The 23,481-nt window shown below is 44.2% G+C and overlaps 2 protein-coding genes across 2 annotated transcripts; one reads left to right on the forward strand and one right to left on the reverse strand.

Annotated features, from left to right (window-relative positions):
* The first annotated feature begins 4,178 nt into the window (after positions 1 to 4,178).
* LOC125522763 (uncharacterized) lies at positions 4,179 to 5,212 on the forward strand. The gene is made up of 3 exons (XM_048687797.2): positions 4,179 to 4,335; positions 4,469 to 4,804; positions 4,900 to 5,212. The coding sequence occupies exons 1-3, from the start codon at positions 4,330 to 4,332 to the stop codon at positions 4,948 to 4,950; spliced, it is 393 nt and encodes a 130-aa protein (XP_048543754.1). The 5' UTR covers positions 4,179 to 4,329; the 3' UTR covers positions 4,951 to 5,212.
* Positions 5,213 to 5,615: 403 nt separating this feature from the next.
* Positions 5,616 to 8,050, reverse strand: LOC125524464 (ethylene-responsive transcription factor 1-like). The gene is made up of 3 exons (XM_048689517.2): positions 7,641 to 8,050; positions 5,951 to 6,687; positions 5,616 to 5,871 (listed from the first exon to the last, which is right to left on the reverse strand). Exons 1-2 carry the CDS (start codon positions 7,957 to 7,959, stop codon positions 5,984 to 5,986), a joined length of 1,023 nt encoding a protein of 340 aa, XP_048545474.1. The 5' UTR covers positions 7,960 to 8,050; the 3' UTR covers positions 5,616 to 5,871; positions 5,951 to 5,983.
* Between the last annotated feature and the right edge of the window lie 15,431 nt (positions 8,051 to 23,481).

Genomic DNA, 23,481 nt, shown 5'->3' on the forward strand with positions numbered 1-23,481 from the left:
ATAAATAAACATGTCGGTAAAGAGCAAAGTCATACAAGACAAAAACTCCAAAACTATGCCTAAGGGGGAAACGAGGAAAAAATTGAAGTGCTCAAAATAGTGACTGACAAACTACTGCAATGACCATATTTCCACCAATCATCTCTTAACACCATCAGGACAATGAGAAAGGTTCTTCAAGAGTAGCGTGTACATGAAGGGAACAACACTCAAGTGTTGCCGTCGCCGAATCCATCCACCAATTCTACACTTTCACCATGAAGAACATGTCCAAGCATATCCGTGCAATGCCTTCAACAATGTAACGATGCAAAAACATTATCATTGCCAGGTATAACAAACGCGGGCAGAACTAGGGTTTCATCTTGAAAATCAAGACCGGGTACTCGAGAAGCCCACCAAAATGAAGTCAATCATGTGTTGGGGCTACCACTTTCCGCGATCACATCAACTACCTGCGCTGGGCTATAAATCACACAGCCACCAATCAGAACCATACCATCTGTGTCAAAGCCGTCGTCCATAGATTGCATCTTACTGGTGAAGGCAAATAGGTTGAAGTTGATGAGTCCCTTTAGTGATCCGGTAAATAGATAGCAAAAAGGATTCTCATCTTTTTCCCCATAGATGACCCCGAGTTATCGAACCCATGAGAGGATCGTGCACCTTGAAGACATGGGTTTCTAACAAGCTTTTGTAGGAGTATTAAATTCTATTTTTTTGGTCGGAACATAATCAAGTTGCAACAGAGAACACTTATAATAGAAATAGACACGAGTATGAGGACTTAGATCTACAACCATATACTTGCAAACGGGATCATTGTGATATTAATTTGTGCCCTCGAAGACACCCAGCAAGATATGCTTGCAACATATGGAAGTGGGGATGTGTCCAAATTACATCTTGGCCGGAAAGCCCCATGCATCAAAAGTCAGTTGTCCAACTGAAGGCCCTATCCGTCATGTGGGGTTGCCTTGATAATTAAGATAGAATTAGACAAAAGCATTGGGCATTTAATGACTACACCTCTTGTAGCCGCGGAGATAGGATTCACGCTACCTTACTAGACCTTTTTGTCACTGGTGTTTAGAATAGTGCTTCACGGTCTCTCTGCTCTTACCCTCCTCGTGGCTCGAACTCCATGATCCTGGGTACCCGCGGTATCGAAGAACGCACGAGAGATAAGAGACAACTATGATGCAATTTTATTTCCCACATATGAGACGTTAGTGTGAAATCATTCCATCGATTGCTTCAACAAATCCATAGGGTTGCAAGGATATCCCATGACCTTACTGAATTACTCCCACATGGTGATCGAACACAAGAATAAATCATTGAAGAACACATCAAGACGAATGCTTCATTGATAATATGTCTTACAATGGTTGCTGGACACGATACATGATTACAAGGTATGGGTAGCTTGGGGATGAATGTTGCGGTGGTGGTGATGGTAGTGGCTATGGAGATCGGAAATGGTGACGGCTAGAGTTTCTGGATGCTACTAATGACGAAGATGGAGGTTTCGGTGATGCTCTAATCCGATTCTTGTGTTGGCCTTTAATAAAAGTTAAGAGTGTTGGACGCCACGGTGCCGTGTGCGCCTGGTATGAGTGACGGTACGAGCGAGTGTGCTGATAACAGACACCGTCTTGTGCTCTGGACTGCTTCTTGTGCCTCCAGCTTGATCTCTTTTATCTCCTCATTGCTCCTTTTCATATACTAGATGACCTATTGCGCTAATTGGCGTAGAGACCAAACTACATCCTGAAAGTTAATTGAATTATTTGAAACTGCATGCTGCTGAGCTTGGCCAATTGGTCTGATCATCTCAGTTTGCGGTCCTTTCGTACTTCCTTATCCGTTTGGTATAAGTATTGTTTTACATGTCATTCGGTGTAAGGTTGCTCCTTTAACACCAATTCAACATGTGTAATAGTTGTAATGTTGATCATCCAATCATTATTATGACTCTCTCATAATAAACACAAGCTAGGGAGTATTTTGTTGGCATTGTTCGTAACTACCAAATCTGATGATCAACAAACTCTCAACAACAAATCCATAAGTTCTGCCTGGCCATCCAGACATCTCCCACACTCCATGGTACATGACGACAACAGCTCGCAGCCGCCAGATCAGCCGGTAGGCAACGCAGGGTACCGATGAATCAGGGCGCAACTGCAGTTCTCAAGATGATAAATACGCACCTGACTTTAAGTGTTCATATGTGTGACGTTTGCACCAACTGAACCTTACTCCGCATAGCCGGATGGACGACCCTCCAGACAGGCGGGTGCATGGCGACTAACCCAGGCGCCACAACCCATAGTTTGAACCCTGAATAAATTTTCAATCTCCTTCTTTTCCTCACTTTCAATTCCTAGTTCAGATTTATTTGCAGGCGCAAATTTGACTTTTCTTTTCCCACGACAATTTTACCTTTACTACCATGGCAAATTTACCTGCATTGCCATGGCAAATTTACTTTAACATAGATGGCAAAAAAGTTCTTTTTATTGTTTGCATTGGCAATTTTTAGAATTTTTTTTTGGTAGGTAAATTTGTATTCATTGACATGGCATTATTAGTTTTTGTTTGCCATGCCAATTTTTCATTCACTTGACATGGCAAATTTACCTTTATTGCCATCGCACATTATTTTAGCATACATTGTAAAAATTTCCTTTCTATTTTTGCTAGGGCAATTTTTACTTTTGTTTGCCATGGCAAACTTGCATTCATTGACATGAGTCAAATGTATGTTATTTCTTTTTTTCTCTAACATGGAAAACTTACTACATGCACCATGGACAAACTTATTTTTTGTACTTTGGCAAGTTTAATTCAAGTATCATGGCAAAACTTAATTTATGAACCATGACAAGCATAATTCAAGTACCATGTCAAATTTATTTATCCATATCATGGATTTTTTTTCATGTTTTTTAATAAGCCACTAACAAGTTCTAGTACATTTAGCATATAATGGAATATTCGCACAACAAATGTATGATAATTTGATCTTCGTACCATTTTTATCTTTAGAGAACATGGCAATTTTACTTCTTTGTATCATGGTTAATTTACTTTCATTGCCACGACAAGTTTTATTTTCTTTTTGCCCTCACAAACTTTACTTTTTCTTTTCAGATGGAAATTTTACATTTACCACCATCGAAAATTTATCTTTATTGCCATGAAAAATTTACTTTAACATATATGGCAAAATTTTCCTTTTTTATTTTTTCCATGGCAATTCTTACTTTTGTTTTGACATGGCATTTTTACGTTTTGTTTGCCTTGGCAATTTTTCATTCATTCTACATGCCAAATTAGCTTTATTGCCATGGCAAATTTACTTCAACATACATGGCAACATTTTCCTATCTATTTTTTGCCATGGTAATTTCATTTTTCGTTTTCCATGGCAAATTTGCTTTCATTGACATGACAAATTTACTTCAAAGTACATGGCAAACTTTATTTCTTACTTTTGCGATGACATCTTCACCTTCATCGTCATGGAGAATTTAACTTTATTTGACATGGGAAATAAAGCTTCATTTTTGCCATGGCATTTTTGACTTCAACATACACTGCTAAGGAACTACTTTTTTGTACGTATCGTTTGGTAATCTTTCTTATCGTTTTAGTGCAATGGAAATTTAATGGTAATTTCGTTTCTTATAATTTTGGGATTTTGTTTCTGTTTTTGATAATTGAAAATTTTGCAACCCGGCAAATTTTTAGCTTTTGATAATGGCAAGCATATTTGTAAATATAAAAAAAATTCTTGGGGTCCAAAATATTTGCCTAGCGCAGCGTTGAAAGCATATTTTAGTTTATACTCCACACAAGATAATCACCCTGCAATGATGCCGAAATAAGAGGAGCGCGACAAAGGGGCTGCAAGTCAGCCCGAACCCGGCGCAATCGTGCAGCAAGGAAGCGACGCCCCCATGTGCAGCAGTAAAAGCTTGCGACCACACCGGCCAGCGGCCACTGCTGCTGCGTCGGTTGTCAGCCTACCGCTGCATGCTACAGCAAGCCACTGCGCCTCTGCGAAGGTCCTTCCATTGCTGATGCGGCCTCTGCTGCGTGTCTCTGCACCCTACCCCCGGTCGCCAAGCCGTTCTTCTGATTACTATTAGTGTTGCATTGCATTACTCCTCCCATTCCCATTCTCGCTATAAATACCAGCGTCCAGCCATTGGAGGCCCCATTCCATTCTGTTTAGCTAATACTCCTCCTACTCACCTCACCCCCTCCGGCCCCAGCTTTGCTTCTTTTCTTCTCCACCTACTGTGCCGCGCAAGCCCAATGGAGGTAAGTGTCAAGTGCGTATGTGTGAATCAGGAACCATCCAACAAGGATCGATCGGTCATCGGAGTAGCCGAGTAGGAGTAGTTTGAAGTTTCTAACTCAGCTGACTAAGCATTTGGTGGTTTCGGTTTTGCAGAAGGCGAGGAGGCGGCAGGTGCCGGCGTTCGGGGAGTGGAACTACTGCCACGGCAACGACGAGCCGCCGGCCGAGCGCTACGCCCCGGAGCCGGAGGACCGCAGCGACGTGTGGTTCAAGTACTCGCCGCCTCCGCACAAGCCGGCGCCCAAGAAGACGAGGAGCGACGTGGCTCGGGAGAAGCAGGGGAGGCGCGCGAGGGCGCCGGAAGGCGGCGGCCTGGCGCGCGCCACGTCCAGAGCCGCCTCCGCGTCCAGGGTGGTGCGGCCGGTCGACGAGGACCTGTACCAGGTGCCTCCGCCGGAGCTCGCCTCCCGCCGGTACCGGCCAAGACGGGTACGTACCAACGGCACGGCCACAAACTTGAATTGGCTCAGTATGGTTCGAAGCGGAGCTGACTTTCTCTTTGGTCGGATGACGCGTTTCTGCAGAAGAGGAGCCTGTGGATGGAGTGCCTGGGCCTCAACTCGTGCGTCGCCTGAACACTTGTGGATGGGGTGCTTTGCCGCATGCTCGTCCTTGACAATTAAGGAGTAGACCGATCGGCCGGTCGAATGCTAGCTGTGTGTTTTGTTTTGTTTTGTGATCTCTACGGCTGATTATGGCTTGTAATGCTTTCTACTAGCTACTAGTTTTTGTTTCCAGCGCAAGTTGTACTCCAAGGCCAGCAGCAGGTCTGGTCTCGTGCCTAGGCTGGGCTTGGTCGATGTGTGGAGAGTATAGATTAAGACTGACGTTCTTTGAGGTTGTTCGTGGCAAGTAATCTGGGGCCTTTTGTTTACAGAAGAAATCAAACAATCGATTATAGTGGAAATAATCGGTCCATATGAACGTGATAGCTAGAGAGCTTAAGTACGAACGACCAAACATCTTATAGACGGCCTATCCTTTGTACTCTTACCGTCAAAGTAGCACACACATGTGAAGATGGATACCCACAAATGAAAGATGAAGATAAAATTATAGTCTTCATCTCAAGCCCATTTTTCTTAGGACTACATAAGATAAACTGCCGCACCTGTTCAGCAGAAACCGTGCAACCAGCCAGGCGAATCCATATTTAACGGATAGCTTATGCTCAGAAATTAGATACATATAGGTTACTTCTATCACCAATTAAACAGACAGAACTAAAGGGAAAAGGTGATCAAACGCATAGATTAAAGCAAATTGGACACAAATTCATGCTGTTCACATTTAGAAATGATAGCAACGACATCAAAGTTGACAAATGATAAAGACAACGGTTCATCATAAATGGCTACCACACAGACAATCAATTAGGGAAAGGGTCGATTACAAAAGAGACTTAGGATGCGACTTTTTTGCATCTAAACTTGGACATAAGCATATGCTGGCCGAAGGTGACAATAGGGTGCTTCCCAATCTCCCATGGTCTTATCCTAAACCATGGAGCAAAAAGTTCAGAGTAATGAAAAGATTATCAATCTCAGACTGAACATCCAAATTGCGAAGGCTTACCCTTTGTCCCGATACACAGGGGATTTGAATCCCTCAGAAAAATTCGTCACAGATGGGCATGTCATCAAAGTTCCAAAGGTCCATGTTGTCGACGACATCGTTCTCCATAACAGGAGGCACCATTGAGTTGTAGGTGTTACTGTGAACAGGCGCACATTCTGCTCCTTCAGCAATAGTGGAAACGGGAGCCATGGATGATATATATGGAGTCTTGATGTCATACTCCCAGCCCAAGTCAGACCAGCCAAAAATGTTGCTTCCCTCGCCAAAGTACATGTTCATAGCAAGAGCTTCAACAGGGGCAACATAGTTCATCGTAGGAACAAATGGCACGTTATCAAGCTGAATAAGTGGTTGGTTTGATGCAAAGTCAGCAGATGGGTACATGAAAGCATTTGTGTTGGCAGGGTTGTTGACTGCTGGTGTGACGGTAGGTTCCTGTGTTGCGCTTGGCTTGGGTGCTTTAGGTTCCTGAACTGCCGGTTCCTCTGGAAAGTTAACCTTGGCCTTCTTGCCATGGATCCTGAGTGCTTGAACATCATAAGCTCTTGCGGCTTCTTCAGCACTGTTGAAAGTACCAAGCCAAACACGGACACCCTTGCTAGGATCTCTGATTTCAGCAGCCCACTTACCCGAGGGGCGTTGGCGGATACCCTTGAATTGGTTCTTTCTCTTCCTTTTTGCTGGCCTTTCTGAAGGACCATCAAAACAAGTCATACTCATGGTGCTTAAGTAATCTGCAATGGAAGATCAATGTCAATGGTAAGAGGGATCAATATAGACAAACTTCTCTCACAAAAAGTAAATAATTTCATCATGGACATAAATTTATATGTAAAATATATTGATCGTAATGAACACTGAAACATGATGGGTCAATTCAGGTGAACGCATCATCAGTCACCCACAAATAAAATAAAAATCACAACTAAATAAAAATCCAGGGTACTGATAAACAAAACTCATGTTATACACCTTTGACATCATTCTGCAATTATTAATCTACAAATTGCATTATAGACGATGCAGAATCAAGGATATATTTTTAATTCGGATTCAACGATTAGTAGAATAATCCTTTAGACTGATAAAAGAACCAAGTCTAGAACAATCCTCACACGCACCTACAACCATTTAACAAGGAAACAGTTCAAGAGGCCAAGGCCACCAAGCAAAACGGAGAAATTTAACCCTTTATGCGGATTTTCTACCCCTTTTGACTAAATGGTGAACTTATGGATCACCATCAAAGATTACGGGTATAAATCACAAGATCGTCAACCTATCAACAAAAGTCGCTTCTCCAAAAGAAAGGAACGGTGTCGGAAACAACTTACCAACCGAACACAACACGGAATGAAAAAAAGCCTAACCCTGCACCGAAATCACTCCATGATAGCACATCCAATCCAAAATCTCAAAAAAAACATGAGTAACGCGGCCGAAACATAGCCTTCCAACAACACTCCTTACTTCTACTACCTTCGTCCTAGTAACTACTCCCCCTCGTATTTTGGGTCATTTTTTATCATGATTTTAATTAATAAAATAATACTAGTTAATTATGTGGTCAAACTTTTACCCAACATACGAGGAGGCTAATAAACTCATACGAGGGTAGAGAACAGTCAATCGCTAAAAGTAAGGATACGTAGATTAAAAATTAGTCCAAGTGACCCGGGGTCGATACCATGGGAGAGGGGCCTCTTGATGGTGGCAAAGGGCTTGATCTCGACGACCTCCTCCTCGTCATCCTTCTCGGCGACCCCACCGGGCCCCAGCTCCAAGTCGGAGTCCCCGGAGTTGGCCTCAAACTCCTTGAACTCGGCATCAAAGTCCTCCTTGTCGTCGTCCAGCCTGAGTCGCCTGCGCCCACCGAGCCCTGTGAAGTGCCGCCCCACACCGTCGCTCCGTCGGGGCTTCTTCTTCTCGGTCCACAGCGTTGCCGCCATCACCTTCCGCGTCACCGCGGGAACCTTGGCGTCCGCAAGTTGCCGTCCGCCGCACATGGTGGCTGCTAGTACCTTGTCGCAGTCGTCGCCGGGGAAGGGGCCTCGCCGGAATATGTAAATGGGCAGACGTTTTAATAAAGCGGGGTGTCAAGGGTGGGTTTGGAGGGGGCAATGCCAGTCCCCTATATAGGTGGTGGCCGCGTGACTGTGCAAGGGGGCGTGCGATGGGGACCACGCGTCGGTGAGGGGCCGCGTGGCAGGCGGAAGGCACGACGAAGGTTCCTAAAGCGAACATTTCTACTTGGGGGAATCTTTATTTCCTCCGGGGAATGAACAGATGGGTGTACTTTGACTTTCTTTCTTTGGAGCCAAGTCAATATTTATTAGGTAAAGTTGTTGTACTACAAACCTATAGTATGACTGTACTACTACTGTCATATACTCTTCGTCCGGGTTTATTGGATGGGTTCAACCAACCAAACAATTAACCAAAAATCTTCTCATAAATAATTATGTGTAATGCTAAGATCTTTGCAAATCACTCATAGCTAGTTACGCCATTTTTAAGTCAAGATTATACTACAAACCTTTAGTCTGACTGTACTACTACTATCGTACTCCCGTGTCCGAGTTTATTTGATCGATTCATCTAACCAAACATTTAACCAATATCTTCTCATAAATGATCATATATAATTTTAAGATCCTGCAAATAACTCACGGCTAGTTATTTCATTTGTTAGCTCAAGATTTTGTACTACACACCTGTAGTACGATTGTACTACTACTATCGTACACTCTTTGTCCGGGCGGGTTCAACCAACCAAACATTTAACCAAAAATCTTCTCAATAAATGATTTTGTGTAATACTAAGATCTTTGCAAATCACTCATATCTAGATACGCCATTTATTAGCTCAATATTATACTACACACCTGTAGTATGATTGTACTATTACTATCGTATGGGTTCATCCAACCAAACATTTGTACAATATCTTCTCAAAAATGGTTGTATGTAATTTTAAGATCCTTGCAAATAACTCATAGCTAGTTATTTTGTTCATTAGCTCAAGATTGTAGTCCACACCTGTAGTGTGACTATATTATTAATGTTGTGCACTCTCCATGCATCCGGGTTTATTGAACGGGTCCATCCAACCGAATGTTTAACCAAATATCTTCTCATAAATGATTGTGTGTAATACCGAACGTTTAACCCAAAATCTTATCATAAATGATTGTGTGTAATGCTAAGATCTTTGCAAATCATTCGTAATTAGTTATGCGATTTATTAGCTTAAGGTTATACTACACACCTGTACTATGACTGTACACAACTATTGTACTCCCCCATCCGAGTTTGTTGGTCAGGTTCATCTAACCAAACGTTTAAGCAATATCTTATCATAAATGATTGTATGTATTTTAAGATCCTTGCAAATAACTCATAGCTAGTTACTTATTTTATTAGCTCAAGGTTGTACTACACACCTATAGTACAACTTCATTACTCTGTCATACTCCCTCCATCTAGGTTTATTGGACGGGTTCATCCAACCAAATGTTTAACGAATATCTTCTCATAAATGATTGTGTGTAACTCTAATATTCTTGTAAATCACTCATAGCTACTTACTCCATTGTTCTCAAGTAAAAAGAAAGTTCCTTCGTTGAGTTACTAGCATGTAAGTTGTGTGCAATCATTAGCATTATTATGCGGCAGTTATATGAATTATAAGTTAGCATTGCAAAATTCTCATCAAATTCTTGATCTAACCATGTATATTGAGATTTAGTATTTCTTTTAACCTAACATAACATCGACCTTCTTAATATTCAACCAATATCTCCTTATAAATGACTTTGTAAATCTATAAATCACACATATCTACCTACCCTCATTATGTATGTTCGATCATTAGCATTACCATACGGTTAGTTCATGAAATCAGATGAATATTGCAACTTTTTTCTAATGTGTTCATGATCTAACCCTGTATAAAGATTCTTTTAAATGCAAAGTAACATGGAAATGTTGATTCACGACTTTGTGTGTCTTACTTGACATCGAGAAGAAATAATTTTAGAGTAGTTTTGTTTCTTTGTGAGGATGTGATTGGACGATGCATGAATGAAGCATCAACTGTCGGCCAAAACATAGAATTTGCATAGAAAATCTACATCTGAGTTGTTTATACTAAAATAGCATAAAATTGTGTAAACCATACATAGACAAGTTTAATAGTATCCAAGAACTTCCAACATATTACGTGGCTACAACAATGTATGCTAGCTAACAATGGCAAAAAGTAACTTATCTAAACATATATTGAAAGCTTACCAACAAAAGCAAATATTTAACCCCCTCAAAAATTAACCATAGGCGGCTATAAAATTTTGTGCCCTACCTAAGAAATGAGAAAAAAATGCGATTCTACAGTATCTTCTACAATAGACAAGGACAAAAAATAATCCTAATACATGGACTAAAACCACTTCCAGCGACATGGGGCCAATACCTTCGAGAGGGACCTCCCGACGATGGTGAATGGATTGATCTTGACGACCTCCCGTCATCATCATCCTCAGCCACCCCACCATGCCCGAGATCCAAGACAGAATCCATGGAGTCGACCTCCTCCTCAAAGTCCACGTCATCTTCCTCCACCCCGAGCTCGACACCAAACCCATTAAGCCTCGTGGAGCGCAGGCCTCCGCCTCTATCCCATCGAGCCTTCTTCTTCTCAGGCCACAGTGTTGCTTAGGTCATCCTCCGTGTTACCACGAGCATATTGAGGTCCATGAAGATCACGCCGTCGCACATGGAAGCTAGTACCTCGTCATAGTCACCGGGGGAAGGAGTCTCGCCTAAATTGATAAATAGGTAGAGTTTTTAATGAAGCGGTGGAGCAGGTGTGGAGGTTAGCAGGTGGAGATGAGGACAATCCCCTATATACACGATGGTCGCGCGACAGAGGCCCTTTGGGTAAGGGGGCGTGGTAGGGACCATGCGTCAATGAGGGGCTGAGCGGCGGGCCGAAGGCACGAGGTATGTTCTGAAAGAGAGTGTTTCCATTGAGGGGAATCTTGCATGTTCGCCCCTTGAAAGAAGTGGTATTTCTAATATTGGCCCTCAAAAATGAATGGATGGACAGTTGACTTTCTTTCTTTGGTACCAAGCCGTTTTTTCGATCAAGATTGTATGACACCCCCCCTGAGAAAAAGGTTGTACGACACTCTTGTACTACCATACTATACTCGTATTGTTCTCACTAGCACCATCTAATCAAGACACTCAAGGAAGATCTCTAACTCATCATTGCAAATCACTCATGGCCACTACTCCATTGAGTGTTTTTAACAACTCTACTCCATTGAGTTAGTAGAATGTATGAGCAATCATTAGCATTAGAATTATATATGGCATTTATATGAACTAGACTATGATTGCGCATGTTGCTGCGCCCGCTAATTTTTCCAGTCAAAGGGTAGAGACTTTAAATAAACATATAAAACATGGGAGATAACATAATATAGGAGATGAAAAATATTGGTTCCAACTTCAGACCGAAGTGTTGGAAGAAATCTAAAAATTTCTAGTACAATGACATTGCTATAACTTAGGCTGGCTAGTAATGAGAAGGTAAATAATATTTGCCATAAACTCGTATAAAATATGTAGTTGAAGGAGATTTAATGGTAACATAAGATCGAACTCAATATCATAATCCGTTGATAGCGTGTAATAAGAGGTGCATTGGTCTATACATCCCCCTATTATGGATGTTCCTACAAGATGATACAAGGATCTGCTTAATAAAGTTAGATGTATATTGATAAGACAAATGTAAGTTGTTTAATAAGGGAGGAAGTGTGACAACAAAGATGAAAAGGAGGTGCGATGACAAACCCTATTAGCGAAGGCACATATTACAAAACTTGGCTGAGCGTATGAAAGACAGCTCAATTCTGTGTCAAAAACTCAAAATTGCAAGACTCACTTTTGTGTCAAGTGCAAAACATACGATAAATCTGACCATCTTGCTCCTCTGTCACCAAGTTTAGGATCTCCCATTATCAAACTATAAGAAAGGAACTAAAACCATTGAGAAGGTGTCCAAATCTCAACTGCTGGATGGTTCACAGGTATATAAAAAGTATAATTTGATGTAAATCAGAAATATTCATGGAGCGTTATTGGGTCATCGTCAACTTCATCTAGTGAAATTGATTAACTATTCATAAACAGTTGTTTTTACATGGAGCCTTGATAGATACATGCAGTAGGAAGAAAATGACAATAGGAATTTAGAAAGGCCTACCACAACCCTTTTTTGGTTGCATCTGTCCTTTTTTGTGTACTCCCCATCCAGTTATTTTTGCTTTCCCCGCCTCAATCCTTCAAGCAGACAGTATGTACAAGCTTGAAGCTTCATTTCATACAACATGACAACATTATCAAAACTTTAATAGCACCTAGATAAGAATCAAGTCCAACCCTATTGAACAGTAATAGATCTAATTATCAGTTTTGGCTGAAGGTGTAGATTACCCTTATTGGCCATTGGTGTCACGTATCTGGGCATGGACAACACCAACTTTGATCTGAAGAGTTTTCAGATGGTGATCCTGGTGTAGACTCTGAACATGTCCTATCTCCTAGGGATCAACCACCCTGCAAAACTTGTCGGCGTTTTAGGAACGGGGGTACCCAGACTTGCCTGCCTGCGGCCCACGGCATGGCTCCACCAATGGCCCGGTACGGCCCACCTTTAGCATTAAGAACTCAAGACCCTCACGAGGGTCCAAGCCTCGCGAGGCGGATGACACCAAGACCTCCAGAAGGAGCGGCCTCCTCAGGCTGGCTCCTGACGAGCGGAGATCTCTATGCAAGCCTCACCTTGCGAGGTTCAGGTGACATGAGCCATGACGACCAAGGCCAGGCGGGCGCCAGCGGGCATAGGGCAGAAGTTTCCTATTTGGTGCTAAGGAGGCAAGCGCAGACGCGGAGTTCCGAGGAATCAGCCAAAGGTTTCCATTCCCGCGCAACAAGACCAAGACCGCGAGGACGGCAAGACGGAGGTCATCGTCGAGTCCACCGCGGCGTCATGACTAGAAGCTTTGCAGGCGAAGACTAATTTTATCATGATAACATGTACTAGTTGTCTCCCTTCGAATTTGGCCGTTGTGGGATCCCTTCCCGCCTTCATTTGGGAAGAGAACCAAGGCCACTATAAATAGGGCCTAGCCACCACTGTAGAGGTGGATCCAGATCCGAGGGATCATCCTCCCCCCACCAGCTCAAGAACACACCTCCTGAGGTTGTTCTCCACCGTACTAGTTCATCCTCAGCCCCTCGAGGCCAATCCACCACAAAGCAGGAGTAGGGTTTAACACCGCAAGGTGGCCCGAACTTGGGTAAATTGTTGTGTCCCATTTCCTTCCAGTTCATCGAGCTAGGCCGTGAGATTGGCGAGTTGGCAAACTGGAGAGGTTGAGTTCTTCGCACGCAGCCCAGAGTTCGAACCTCTCAAGGTTCTGCCGAGCCTGAAATCCGACAAAACTCTTGTCTACCTTTGATGGAATAGTAAGTTCACCTGCTAGTACTACCTAAATTCAGAGTCTCAAACTCAAGTAAATATATTTTTCAATACACATGCATAAATTGTTTTTATAGGACAAACTTGACCTATAAAACAGGATTTTAAGAAAAAGTTTAGTTATTTTAATGGGTTAAGAAAATCAATACCTATCAAGAGCAGTGTTACGAGAAGGATGAGCTGGGTTAGTAAGTACTGGAATATATACAATCGGACCATACGACAAAAAAGTAGAAAACTATACAGATCACCTTCTTCAGAACATAAAGGGTGTTACGAAAGTACAAATCCTACTATTAAGAATGTATCATTGCAATATATTCTACACTGCGGGATGTAAAATAATTATGATTTGCTTGATAATCAGCTGGCCATGAGGTAACTTCAGAAAAATATATAGAAAATAGCACTAATAAAGATGGCTTGTTGACTGAAATATTCAAATGATTGTGTAGGTACTGTAACTAATACAATCATTTGTCTATTGAGTTTTTTCTTACCAGCAAGCTGTGTATATTTCTATGCTAACTTTAGTCCCTGCTAAGCTACTTCAATGTCCTGCAAATAGGGCTGGTGCATGTCAGCGGATTCACAAACACCATGAGGCATGATTGAAACAAAAATCCAGGCCCTACTCGATCCCTCTCCTCGTCGTGGGCGCTACTTTCATTGAAGGGTTAGCCCTCTTCCAGCTGCGGTCCATCGCTCGTCTAGCGCCCGATGCAGCAGGACCAAGCTTGTCTCGCGCCCGGTGCTGCAGGACGGGTCGATGGAGGCTCGTTTTTCCGGCCTATTAGGTCTCGATGCCGGGGTCCGCACAGGGGTGCGAAAGGCGGGGCCTTTCCACTCGTCTCTTTGGTTGTGGTAGCGGCGGGTCTCAGGTGTGGTGGTGTCAAGATTTTGGATAGTGGGGCAGAGGCCCTGGTGGTGGTAACGCGGTGCTCATGGGTAGAGACTTTGGCTCGGTGTTGTCTGGTGGCCATGGCCATGTGGGCGGCGTGGTCGCCAGGGTGTGGCATTCAGTGGCAATGAGTGTTGGCCAGAATGAAAACCTGTTCTATCTTCGGGCGAATCAGCAGCACGAAGCTCTTTCCCTTCTTGAAGGCGTCGTCATGACTCTCATTGCCCGTCATGTTGCTCTAGGGGAAACTCTGATCCACGGATCGGGTAGTGGTGGCGTTCCGGTGTCGTAACCTTCTTGAAGACGCCGCCTTGGAGCCTACTGTTCGTCGTATGCGGCTTCATCTCTTTGCGGTGGCGTCTTCATGGTTGAAGCCCCCGGTTGCTCTTGTAGTGCTAGGGGTGGTGTTGCTGCGCTCAGCGCCTTTATATCCTGCCTTGGGTATGTGCATGAGTTGTGGTGGCATGCGTTTGTATCGGGTGGTTGATGATCGTTGCTTTATATATAAAGCGAGGCAAAAGCCTTTTTCGATAAACAAAAATCCAGGGGAGGAAACGGGCAGAGGGATAAGAGGTACCTTCTTTGAGGGAGGGGAGGGGGTGTAGGATGAAGTTGCACATGAACTCACCAGCATGGGTTGCTGAGCACCGCCGATGGGAGGAGAAAAGATAGCTGCTGATAACCTGACCTGCTTCTGACTCCTTCAACTCCGACCTGGCTCCTGATAGAGAAATATGGAAGTGAAACATGGAGTATGATGAAGAAAAGTGATAAATTTGTATGCAACTATTCTAGACCGAGCGGGTGTTGCTATGGACATGATAGTCCATTCTTTGCACGATGCTTCACATCCTGCCATCAAATCAGAGAATAGAGTGCAACACATCCATCAGATTCTCAGTCGTGCACGAATCATGCATGAGTATCGGCTATGAAGTAGTTTCGTTCTAGTCCCAACCCTTGCATCATATAACACTTCAAACTAAAAAAATGAAGTACACCACTCTTAATCAGATAAAAAATATATATATGAAGAAGCAACCTAATCGGAACCACATATGTAAAGCTTCAGGTAATGTTTGACCATGAACTTTAAAGTGTATAGAAATATCACAATATTGCTTTAATCATACTAGGAAAATTGCCAATGCATTGCAACAGGATACATATTATTGCGATGATCAAAATGGTTGAAGATCAACAATGACCAAATCTCAAAAAAAGTTGTTTCGAACACAATAAGATCAAAACAATAGAGAACTTTTTCACACACAGAATGTGTTCGGAAAAAAAATATTAAAGGTTAATAGTCCACAGTGCCCATATAATATGTCTATCGGTTATAACAACTGGGTGCCTTCATCAACAAAGGAAAAAATAACTAAAAAGTCGAGGCTGTGAAACTTCACTTATACAGAGAACATAGTCTGATAGTAGTAGTCAATGAATTTCTACTTAAATTGAAGCTATAATTTAGGAAATCTACTTCCTAATACACATAACATTTCTAAGTGGTACAAATTCAGAAAAATGTTACTCTCCAGCTTCACTCTTGTTGTACTTAAGCATGTGCACTAATAATTGTTTTCTTAGTTCCCATCCATCATGATTCCTGCATGAGAATATATGTCATTATGAGCACAAAACAATCTAGTAATTTGTCGCTTCAAACAATTACATGTTCCATAAATCGGTCCAAATTGTGCAATCGGTCTAATATTTTCCTAGCACTGCCCCATCTCGTCTCCAGCAATTCAATGGGTAAGAAGTTTTAAATGCCTTTGTCATAGTATAAGTATAAATCATCCAAAATTGATTCTAACAGAAAACTTATTTAAAAATATTGTACAACGAAATTCCCAGTTAAATTGTAATTGAGCAAAGAGTGTTACATTGCTTTGATGAACCAAATAAATACATGGTCATCTAAATATGTGTCAAATTTCTATTGCATAGTTCATATACAACATGTAAAATAACATCATCCTTGCGGTGGTTTTTGGAAAGGAAAAGAATTACAATGTATATGTGACAAACTGCTAACTACCTAAAAGGAATATCATGTGATTTGACACAAAATTACAATACTGGATAACCTAAATTGGAATTTACAAGAGGAAAAATGCATCTAATTAAAATTTCAACAGTTCTATGTCCCTAGAAAATGCATCTAATTTAAAAATGAATAGTAGTATGTCTCTCACCAAAAACTTAGCAGTCATGGTCTTAGAACAAATATAAATCTAGCTAGGAGACCAATTAATGATGTCGGATTCACACTGGTAGAAAAAGGGCCTATAGTCCCGGTTCGTAAGGGCCTTTAGTCCCGGTTCCGGAACCGGGACTAAAGTGTCGGTACTAATACCTCCCCCCTTTAGTCCCGGTTCAATCCAGAACCGGGACTAAAGGCCCTCCACGTGGGCAGTGCGCAGAGCCCGGTCAGGAGACCCTTTGGTCCCGGTTGGTGGCACCAACCGGGACCAATAGGCATCCACGCGTCAGCATTTCTGTGGCTGGGGTTTTTGTTTTTTTGAAAGGGGGGGAGGGTTGGGGGTTTTGGGGGGTTAATTTAGGTGTTTCATATATTGTGTTAGCTAGCTATAATTAATAGAGAGAAGTGTCCTCTCTTATGTCCGTGCTTGGTCGACGCTACGTACTATACATACGTATAGAGAGGACTAGACACGCTGGCTAGCTAGTAAGCAAACGAAGGAAACAGAAGATCGTCATGAACATATATGCATATAGAGAGAAGTGATATCGACCACCTCTCCTTCTCCGAGAGATTGGTCGAACAACAAGTTCTCGTATATCTATCTGACACTATCGGCTACATATATACAATAATTATCTCTTACAAATATAATCATACGGACTCAGGGTCCACATAGAATTCTCCGTCTTTAGGGATCACGTGGTCAAGAAAGAATGCCGCCAATTCCTCTTGAATTGCTTGCATGCGAGCTGGTGCTAGGAGTTCATCCCGCTTCCGAAACATCTAATTTGAAGAAGGGGGTCAATACATATATATATGAATGAATGAAACTCAACACAAATGATGGTAATAAAATAAAATTGTGAATGTTGTTATTTACGTACTTCATATTGTTCGTTAGAGTACCGACCCCGCTCACAGGTCGTGTGGCGGATGGACTCGCAGATGTAGTATCCATAGAAATCATTCCCTTGTTCCTGCCACAACCACTTTACAAGAAATAGAGGTCAATCAAACTGATAAGCAAGAATGCTAAATGGTATTGATGAAACTAGAGCTTGAATCACTAGGAGATGCGCGGAACATGCTACTATAGTACTTACTTTCGGGTGTCTAAATTCCAGCTCCTTCGGCAGTCCCGGAACTGTTTTGGTGAATTTTCTCCAAACCCTGCCGGCCAAAGAAAACAATTACTTGATATCAGGAAATGAACAAAGTTGCTGATATGGTGGATAATGATCGATTTAACTTACTTCTGGAGTATTTGAGTCATGTCTGCATAGTCCTGGGGATCTTTTCGTTTAGAGTCTAAGACGGTTACTACTCCCTGCTCAAGCTTAATCTCTAGGAGAATATAGTGGAAACTGCACACACATGCATAACTCATCAATTACATCACTATAACCTTGACTAATATATAAGGGAAACCGAATACGCACAAGACAGTAACACTCACCTGAAGTTGTAAGGAAAAAGTATTATATCTTTGTTTTGATTTATTACGAACGATCGTAGCAAGTTGGCCTCGGTAGCTGCGGCATGAAGTTTAACCTCAGTTGCATCTATGAGATATGTGTTAATGAACCCAATATCACCGACTTGTCTTTTCTTCAATTCGGCGATCTTCAATCTGCATAATATAGTGAGGATGATTATAAATACATGCAATGAAAGAGCTAAGCTATATAGAGAAACTTAATGACAGAAGTAGTACTACTTACAGACAGTAGCAGGCGACCGTTGTTTTATCGAGGGCCAATTGATTGAAAAACTGATAGAACTCCTCAAATGGAACAGGCAACAGATCAATTCCAACGAGGTCATGCTCCTTTTTAACTTTTAGATACAAAGTACTCCTCCCCCAAGAGTATCTGCAGATTTTTAAGTACCAATCATGCAATCTTCGCAGCATCGTTGATAGAGATCTTTCATCTTTGACGAGAGGCTTCCCGTACTCGTATCTTTGTATCTGCACGTCCATGGGTTCATAATGTACTTCGTCGGGCAGGTAATCTGCAAGATTGCTATAACCGGGCACCATCCTTGGATCATTAGCGAGGGGCACGATTGCTTCGCTTGTTCGCCGAGCTGGCCAATTTGTTTCCCAGCTCGTCGTTCTTTCAGCCTTTGATCACTGACAGTACTTCCCGACCGCTCCGCTTCGGCAAATTCCTTTCCAATAATGCGGTCATAGTTTCCTTTCGGCGGATCAGACTTCGGTGGTTTTGTCAGGGCAGCCAGAGTGCGCTTCACTTTCACCCGATCTACCTTCTCCTCCGAAGGTGGATGTTTCTTTGCTTTCACCCCTTCAAAGAATTTCTTCACTTCTTCTCGCGCGATCTTGGCGTTCTCCTCCTGGGTCCTCTCGTATGGTAACTTCTCTGGAGTCTTCAGATAAGGACCGAATCTGTATGTCCTCCCGCCTCTGGTTGTACTGCTAGACGCCGACCGAGCAGACGTAGCGGTTGTCTTCTTTACTTGCTTAATAGGCGGAGGAGAAGGACTACGACGCGCCGGAGCAGCTGGAGCGGCGGCAGGTCTCTTCTGCCCTTGCTGACGAGGCGGAGAAGGAGGAGGCTGGCTGCTCGGGCGCGTCGGCGCAGGCGGAGAAGGAGGCGGAGTGCCGCCACGCGCCGGAGAAGGAGCCGGCCGAGGGCCCTGATCGTCACTCGCCGGAGGAGGAGGCGGTGGAGGCGGAGTGCCCTGACTCACCGGAGGAGGAGGAGGAGGCGGTGGCGTCCAGTTCGGAAGGTTGATGAGCTCCTTCCGCCATAGGCATGGAGTCTTCAGAGCAGACCCCAGCCGAGTCTCCCCTTCACCGGTAGGGTGGTCAAGCTGGAGGTCCTCAAATCCCTCCGTTATCTCATCCACCATCACCCTAACATATCCTTCTGGAATCGGCCGGCAGTGAAAAGTTGCGCCGGGTTCAGTAGGATAAACAGAGCCAACAGCCGCCTTGACCTTCAAATTCATATATTGCGTCATAAGGTGGCAATTTTGAGACTCCATTATAGCATCCACGGGATAGCTGGCAGGAGCCGTCAAGGCATGCTCTGGCTGAAGCAGCTCGGTGGAAGCCACGCTGCTTCTGCGCTGAGATGGCGGGGTAGCTTCGGGGGAGGCTTCGGCAGTACATTTGCTGCAATTTGCTTCTCGTTCCTATATCGCGTCTACCCTTGCTTGCAGCGCCTGCATTTGGGTCTGCTGCACTTTTTTCCTCCTCTCATGGGATTTGTAACCGCCTGCGTCCGGAAACCCAACCTTCCACGGAATGGAGCCTGGCGTGCCTCGTGTCCGTCCAGGGTGCTCAGGATTCCCGAGGGCCATTGTGAGCTCGTCGTTCTCTCTGTCTGGAAAGAATGTCCCTTCCTGCACTGCTTTGATATACTGCTTAAGCTTACTGACTGGTATGTCCATTTGATCGTTCGTCCAAATGCACTTCCCTGTTACAGGGTCTAGGGTTCCGCCAGCCCCGAAGAACCAAGTCCGGCAATGGTCTGGCCAGTTAATTGTCTCTGGTTCGATCCCTTTATGAACCAGATCATTCTCAGTCTTGGACCACTTAGGCCGGGCTACGAGGTAGCCACCTGACCCCGTGCAATGGTGAAGCTTCTTTTTTGCAGCATTTTGCATGTTTGTCGCCGACATCTTCTGACTCTTTTCCGATGTCTTGTGGGCCACAAATGCGGGCCAGTGATCTCTGATCTTCTCATATCTGCCCTTGAATTCTGGTGTCTCATTATTTTCGACAAACTTATTCAGCTCTTTCTTCCACCTCCTGAATAGTTCTGCCATCCTCTTCAGAGCAAAAGACTTGATTAATTTCTCTTTAACTGGGTTCTCTGGATTATCCTCAGGCGGTAGGGTGAAATTTGACTTCAGCTCAGTCCAAAGATCATTTTTCTGCATATCATTGACATAAGAGACCTCAGGGTCTTCTGTAGCCGGCTTAAACCATTGCTGGATGCTTATCGGGATCTTGTCCCTAACCAGAACCCCGCACTGAGCAACAAATGCGCTCTTTGTCCGGAGGGGTTCAATAGGTTGGCCGTCGGGCGCGATTGCTATGATCTCAAACTTTTCATCCGAGCTCAACTTTTTCTTCGGGCCTCGTCTCTTTACCGAAGTTGTGCTCGATCCGGAGGGCTAGAAAAAAGAACAAAGACTTAATTAATATGTGTACATACCAAAACAATGAATGCATCAATCAGCTAGTCAGCATAGGCTTAACTAATATATATACCTGGCCGGACTCGGTTCGGTCACCGGAGCCGTCATCACGGTCTCCTTCTTGCACCAGCATTGGGTCACCGGAGCCGTCCTCATGTTCTTCTTCTTGCACCGGCATTAGGTCATCGTAGCCAGCTTGTTCACCCTCTCCTTCCAAACCATCGGTTTCGTTGAGAAACAACGAGATGGCATCACTTCCTTCTGCGATTATGTCCCTCAACAACGCTTCTTTTTCTTCGTCTAGGGCGGTGTCCATAGTTTCTACAAATATTTACAACATGGCAATTATTATTCAAACATGACAGATGGATATATTAGTGCCAAACGTAGAACTAGCTACCTAATCATAGTAAGCTATCGGGAGGGGGTATATATCGACAACGATGACACTACATCTATGTCCCTCGACGACCCTCGTTCCCGATAAAAAAAAGAGGAAGAAGAAGAAAAAAGAGAGGAGAAGAAAGAATAGAGGAGAAGAACCCTCGACCCCTAGATGACCCTCTTCTTCCTCTCATGTTCAAGAGGATCGCCGAGGGGTCGGGAGGTTGCCTAGTGTCAAAGGATTCAACAAAACCATGTCTTCATCATTAGGCGAAAGTAACATGTGCATGATGGTACAAAGCTCTTTAAAGTTGTTCTGGAACGGAGTCCCAGATAGGATAATTCGCTTTTTGGTACAAAGTTCAGAAAGAGCCTTCCGAATATCGCTATTTGGAAGGCCTTTGCTGAATTCGTACCAAAAGGCGGATTATTCTATCTGGGACTCCATTCCAGAACAACTTTGTAGAACTTCGTACCAACATGCCCTGGTTACTTCCGGCTAATGATGAAGGCATGGATTTCTTCAATACTTTGACACTAGGAAACCTCTCTCGACCCCTCAGTGATCCTCAACCCCTCGAACCCTCGACGACCCTGGAACCCTCGCCCCCTAGACGACCCTCTTCTTCCTCTCATTGTTCTTTTTTCTAGCCCTCCGAATCGAGCACAACTTCGGTAAAGAGACGAGGCCCGAAGAAAAAGTTGAGCTCGGATGAAAAGTTTGAGATCATAGCAATCGCGCCCGACGGCCAACCTATTGAACCCCTCCGGACAAAGAGCGCATTTGTTGCTAAGTGCGGGGTTCTGGTTAGGGACAAGATCCTGATAAGCATCCAGCAATGGTTTAAGCCAGCTACAGAAGACCTTGAGGTGTCTTATGTCAATGATATGCAGAAAAATGATCTTTGGACTGAGCTGAAGTCAAATTTCACCCTACCGCCTGAGGATAATCCAGAGAACCCAGTTAAAGAAAAATTAATCAAGTCTTTTGCTCTGAAGAGGATGGCAGAACTATTCAGGAGGTGGAAGAAAGAGCTGAATAAGTTTGTCGAAAATAATGAGACACCAGAATTCAAGGGCAGATATGAGAAGATCAGAGATCACTGGCCCGCATTTGTGGCCCACAAGACATCAGAAAAGAGTAAGAAGATGTCGGCGACAAACAAGCAAAATGCTGCAAAGAAGAAGCTTCACCATCGCACGGGGTCAGGTGGCTACCTCGTAGCCCGGCCTAAGTGGTCCAAGACTGAGAATGATCTGGTTCATAAAGGGATCGAACCAGAGACAATTAACTTGCCAGACCGTTGCCGGACTTGGTTCTTCGGGGCTGGCGGAACACTGGACCCTGTAACAGGGAAGTGCATTTGGACGAACGATCAAATGGACATACCAGTCAGTAAGCTAAAGCAGTATATCAAAGCAGCGCAGGAAGGGACGTTCTTTCCAGACAGAGAGAACGACGAGCTCACAATGGCCCTCGGGAATCCTGAGCACCCTGGACGGACACGAGGCACGCCAGGCTCCATTCCGTGGAAGGTTGGTTTTCCAGACGCAGGCGGTTACAAATCCCATGAGAGGAGGAAAAAAGTGCAGCAGACCCAAATACAGGCGCTGCAAGCAAGGGTAGACGCGATAGAGGAACAAGAAGCAAATCGCAGCAAACATACTGCCAAAGCCTCCCCCGAAGCTACCCCGCCATCTCAGCGCAGAAGCAGCGTGGCTTCCACCGAGCTGCTTCAGCTGGAGCATGCCTTGACGGCTCCTGCCAGTTGTCCCGTGGATGCTATAACGGAGTCTCAAAACTGCCACCTTATGACGCAATGGATGAATTTGAAGGTCAAGGCGGCTGTTGGCTCTGTTTATCCTACTGAACCCGGCGCAACTTTTCACTGCCGGCCGATTCCAGAAGGATATGCTAGGGTGATGGTGGATGAGATAACAGAGGGATTTGAGGACCTCCAGCTTGACCACCCTACCGGTGAAGGGGAGACTCGGCTGGGGTCTACTCTGAAGATTCCATGCCTATGGCGGAAGGAGCTCATCAACCTTCCGAACTGGACGCCACCGCCTCCTCCTCCTCCTCCGGCGAGTCAGGGCACTCCGCCTCCACCGCCTCCTCCTCTGGCGAGTGACGATCAGGGCCCTCGGCCGGCTCCTTCTCCGGCGCGTGGCGGCACTCCGCCTCCTTCTCCGCATGCGCCGACGCGCCCGAGCAGCCAGCCTCCTCCTTCTCCGCCTCGTCAGCAAGGGCGGAAGAGACCTGCTGCCGCTCCAGCTGCTCCGGCGCGTCGTAGTCCTTCTCCTCC

This window comes from Triticum urartu, chromosome 7A (assembly GCF_056163025.1).
Source record: "Triticum urartu cultivar PI428250 chromosome 7A, HENAU_Tu73, whole genome shotgun sequence".
Lineage (NCBI taxonomy): Eukaryota > Viridiplantae > Streptophyta > Magnoliopsida > Poales > Poaceae > Triticum > Triticum urartu.

Bases quoted from the DNA above. Each gene is read 5' to 3' on its own strand.
- LOC125524464 (XM_048689517.2), bottom strand. From the start codon at position 7,959: ATGTGCGGCGGACGGCAACTTGCGGACGCCAAGGTTCCCGCGGTGACG. The intron at 6,688-7,640 runs GTATCGACCCCG...CTTCCATTGCAG, and splicing joins CAAGAGGCCCCTCTCCCATG to ATTACTTAAGCACCATGAGT.
- LOC125522763 (XM_048687797.2), top strand. The intron at 4,805-4,899 runs GTACGTACCAAC...GCGTTTCTGCAG, and splicing joins GCCGGTACCGGCCAAGACGG to AAGAGGAGCCTGTGGATGGA.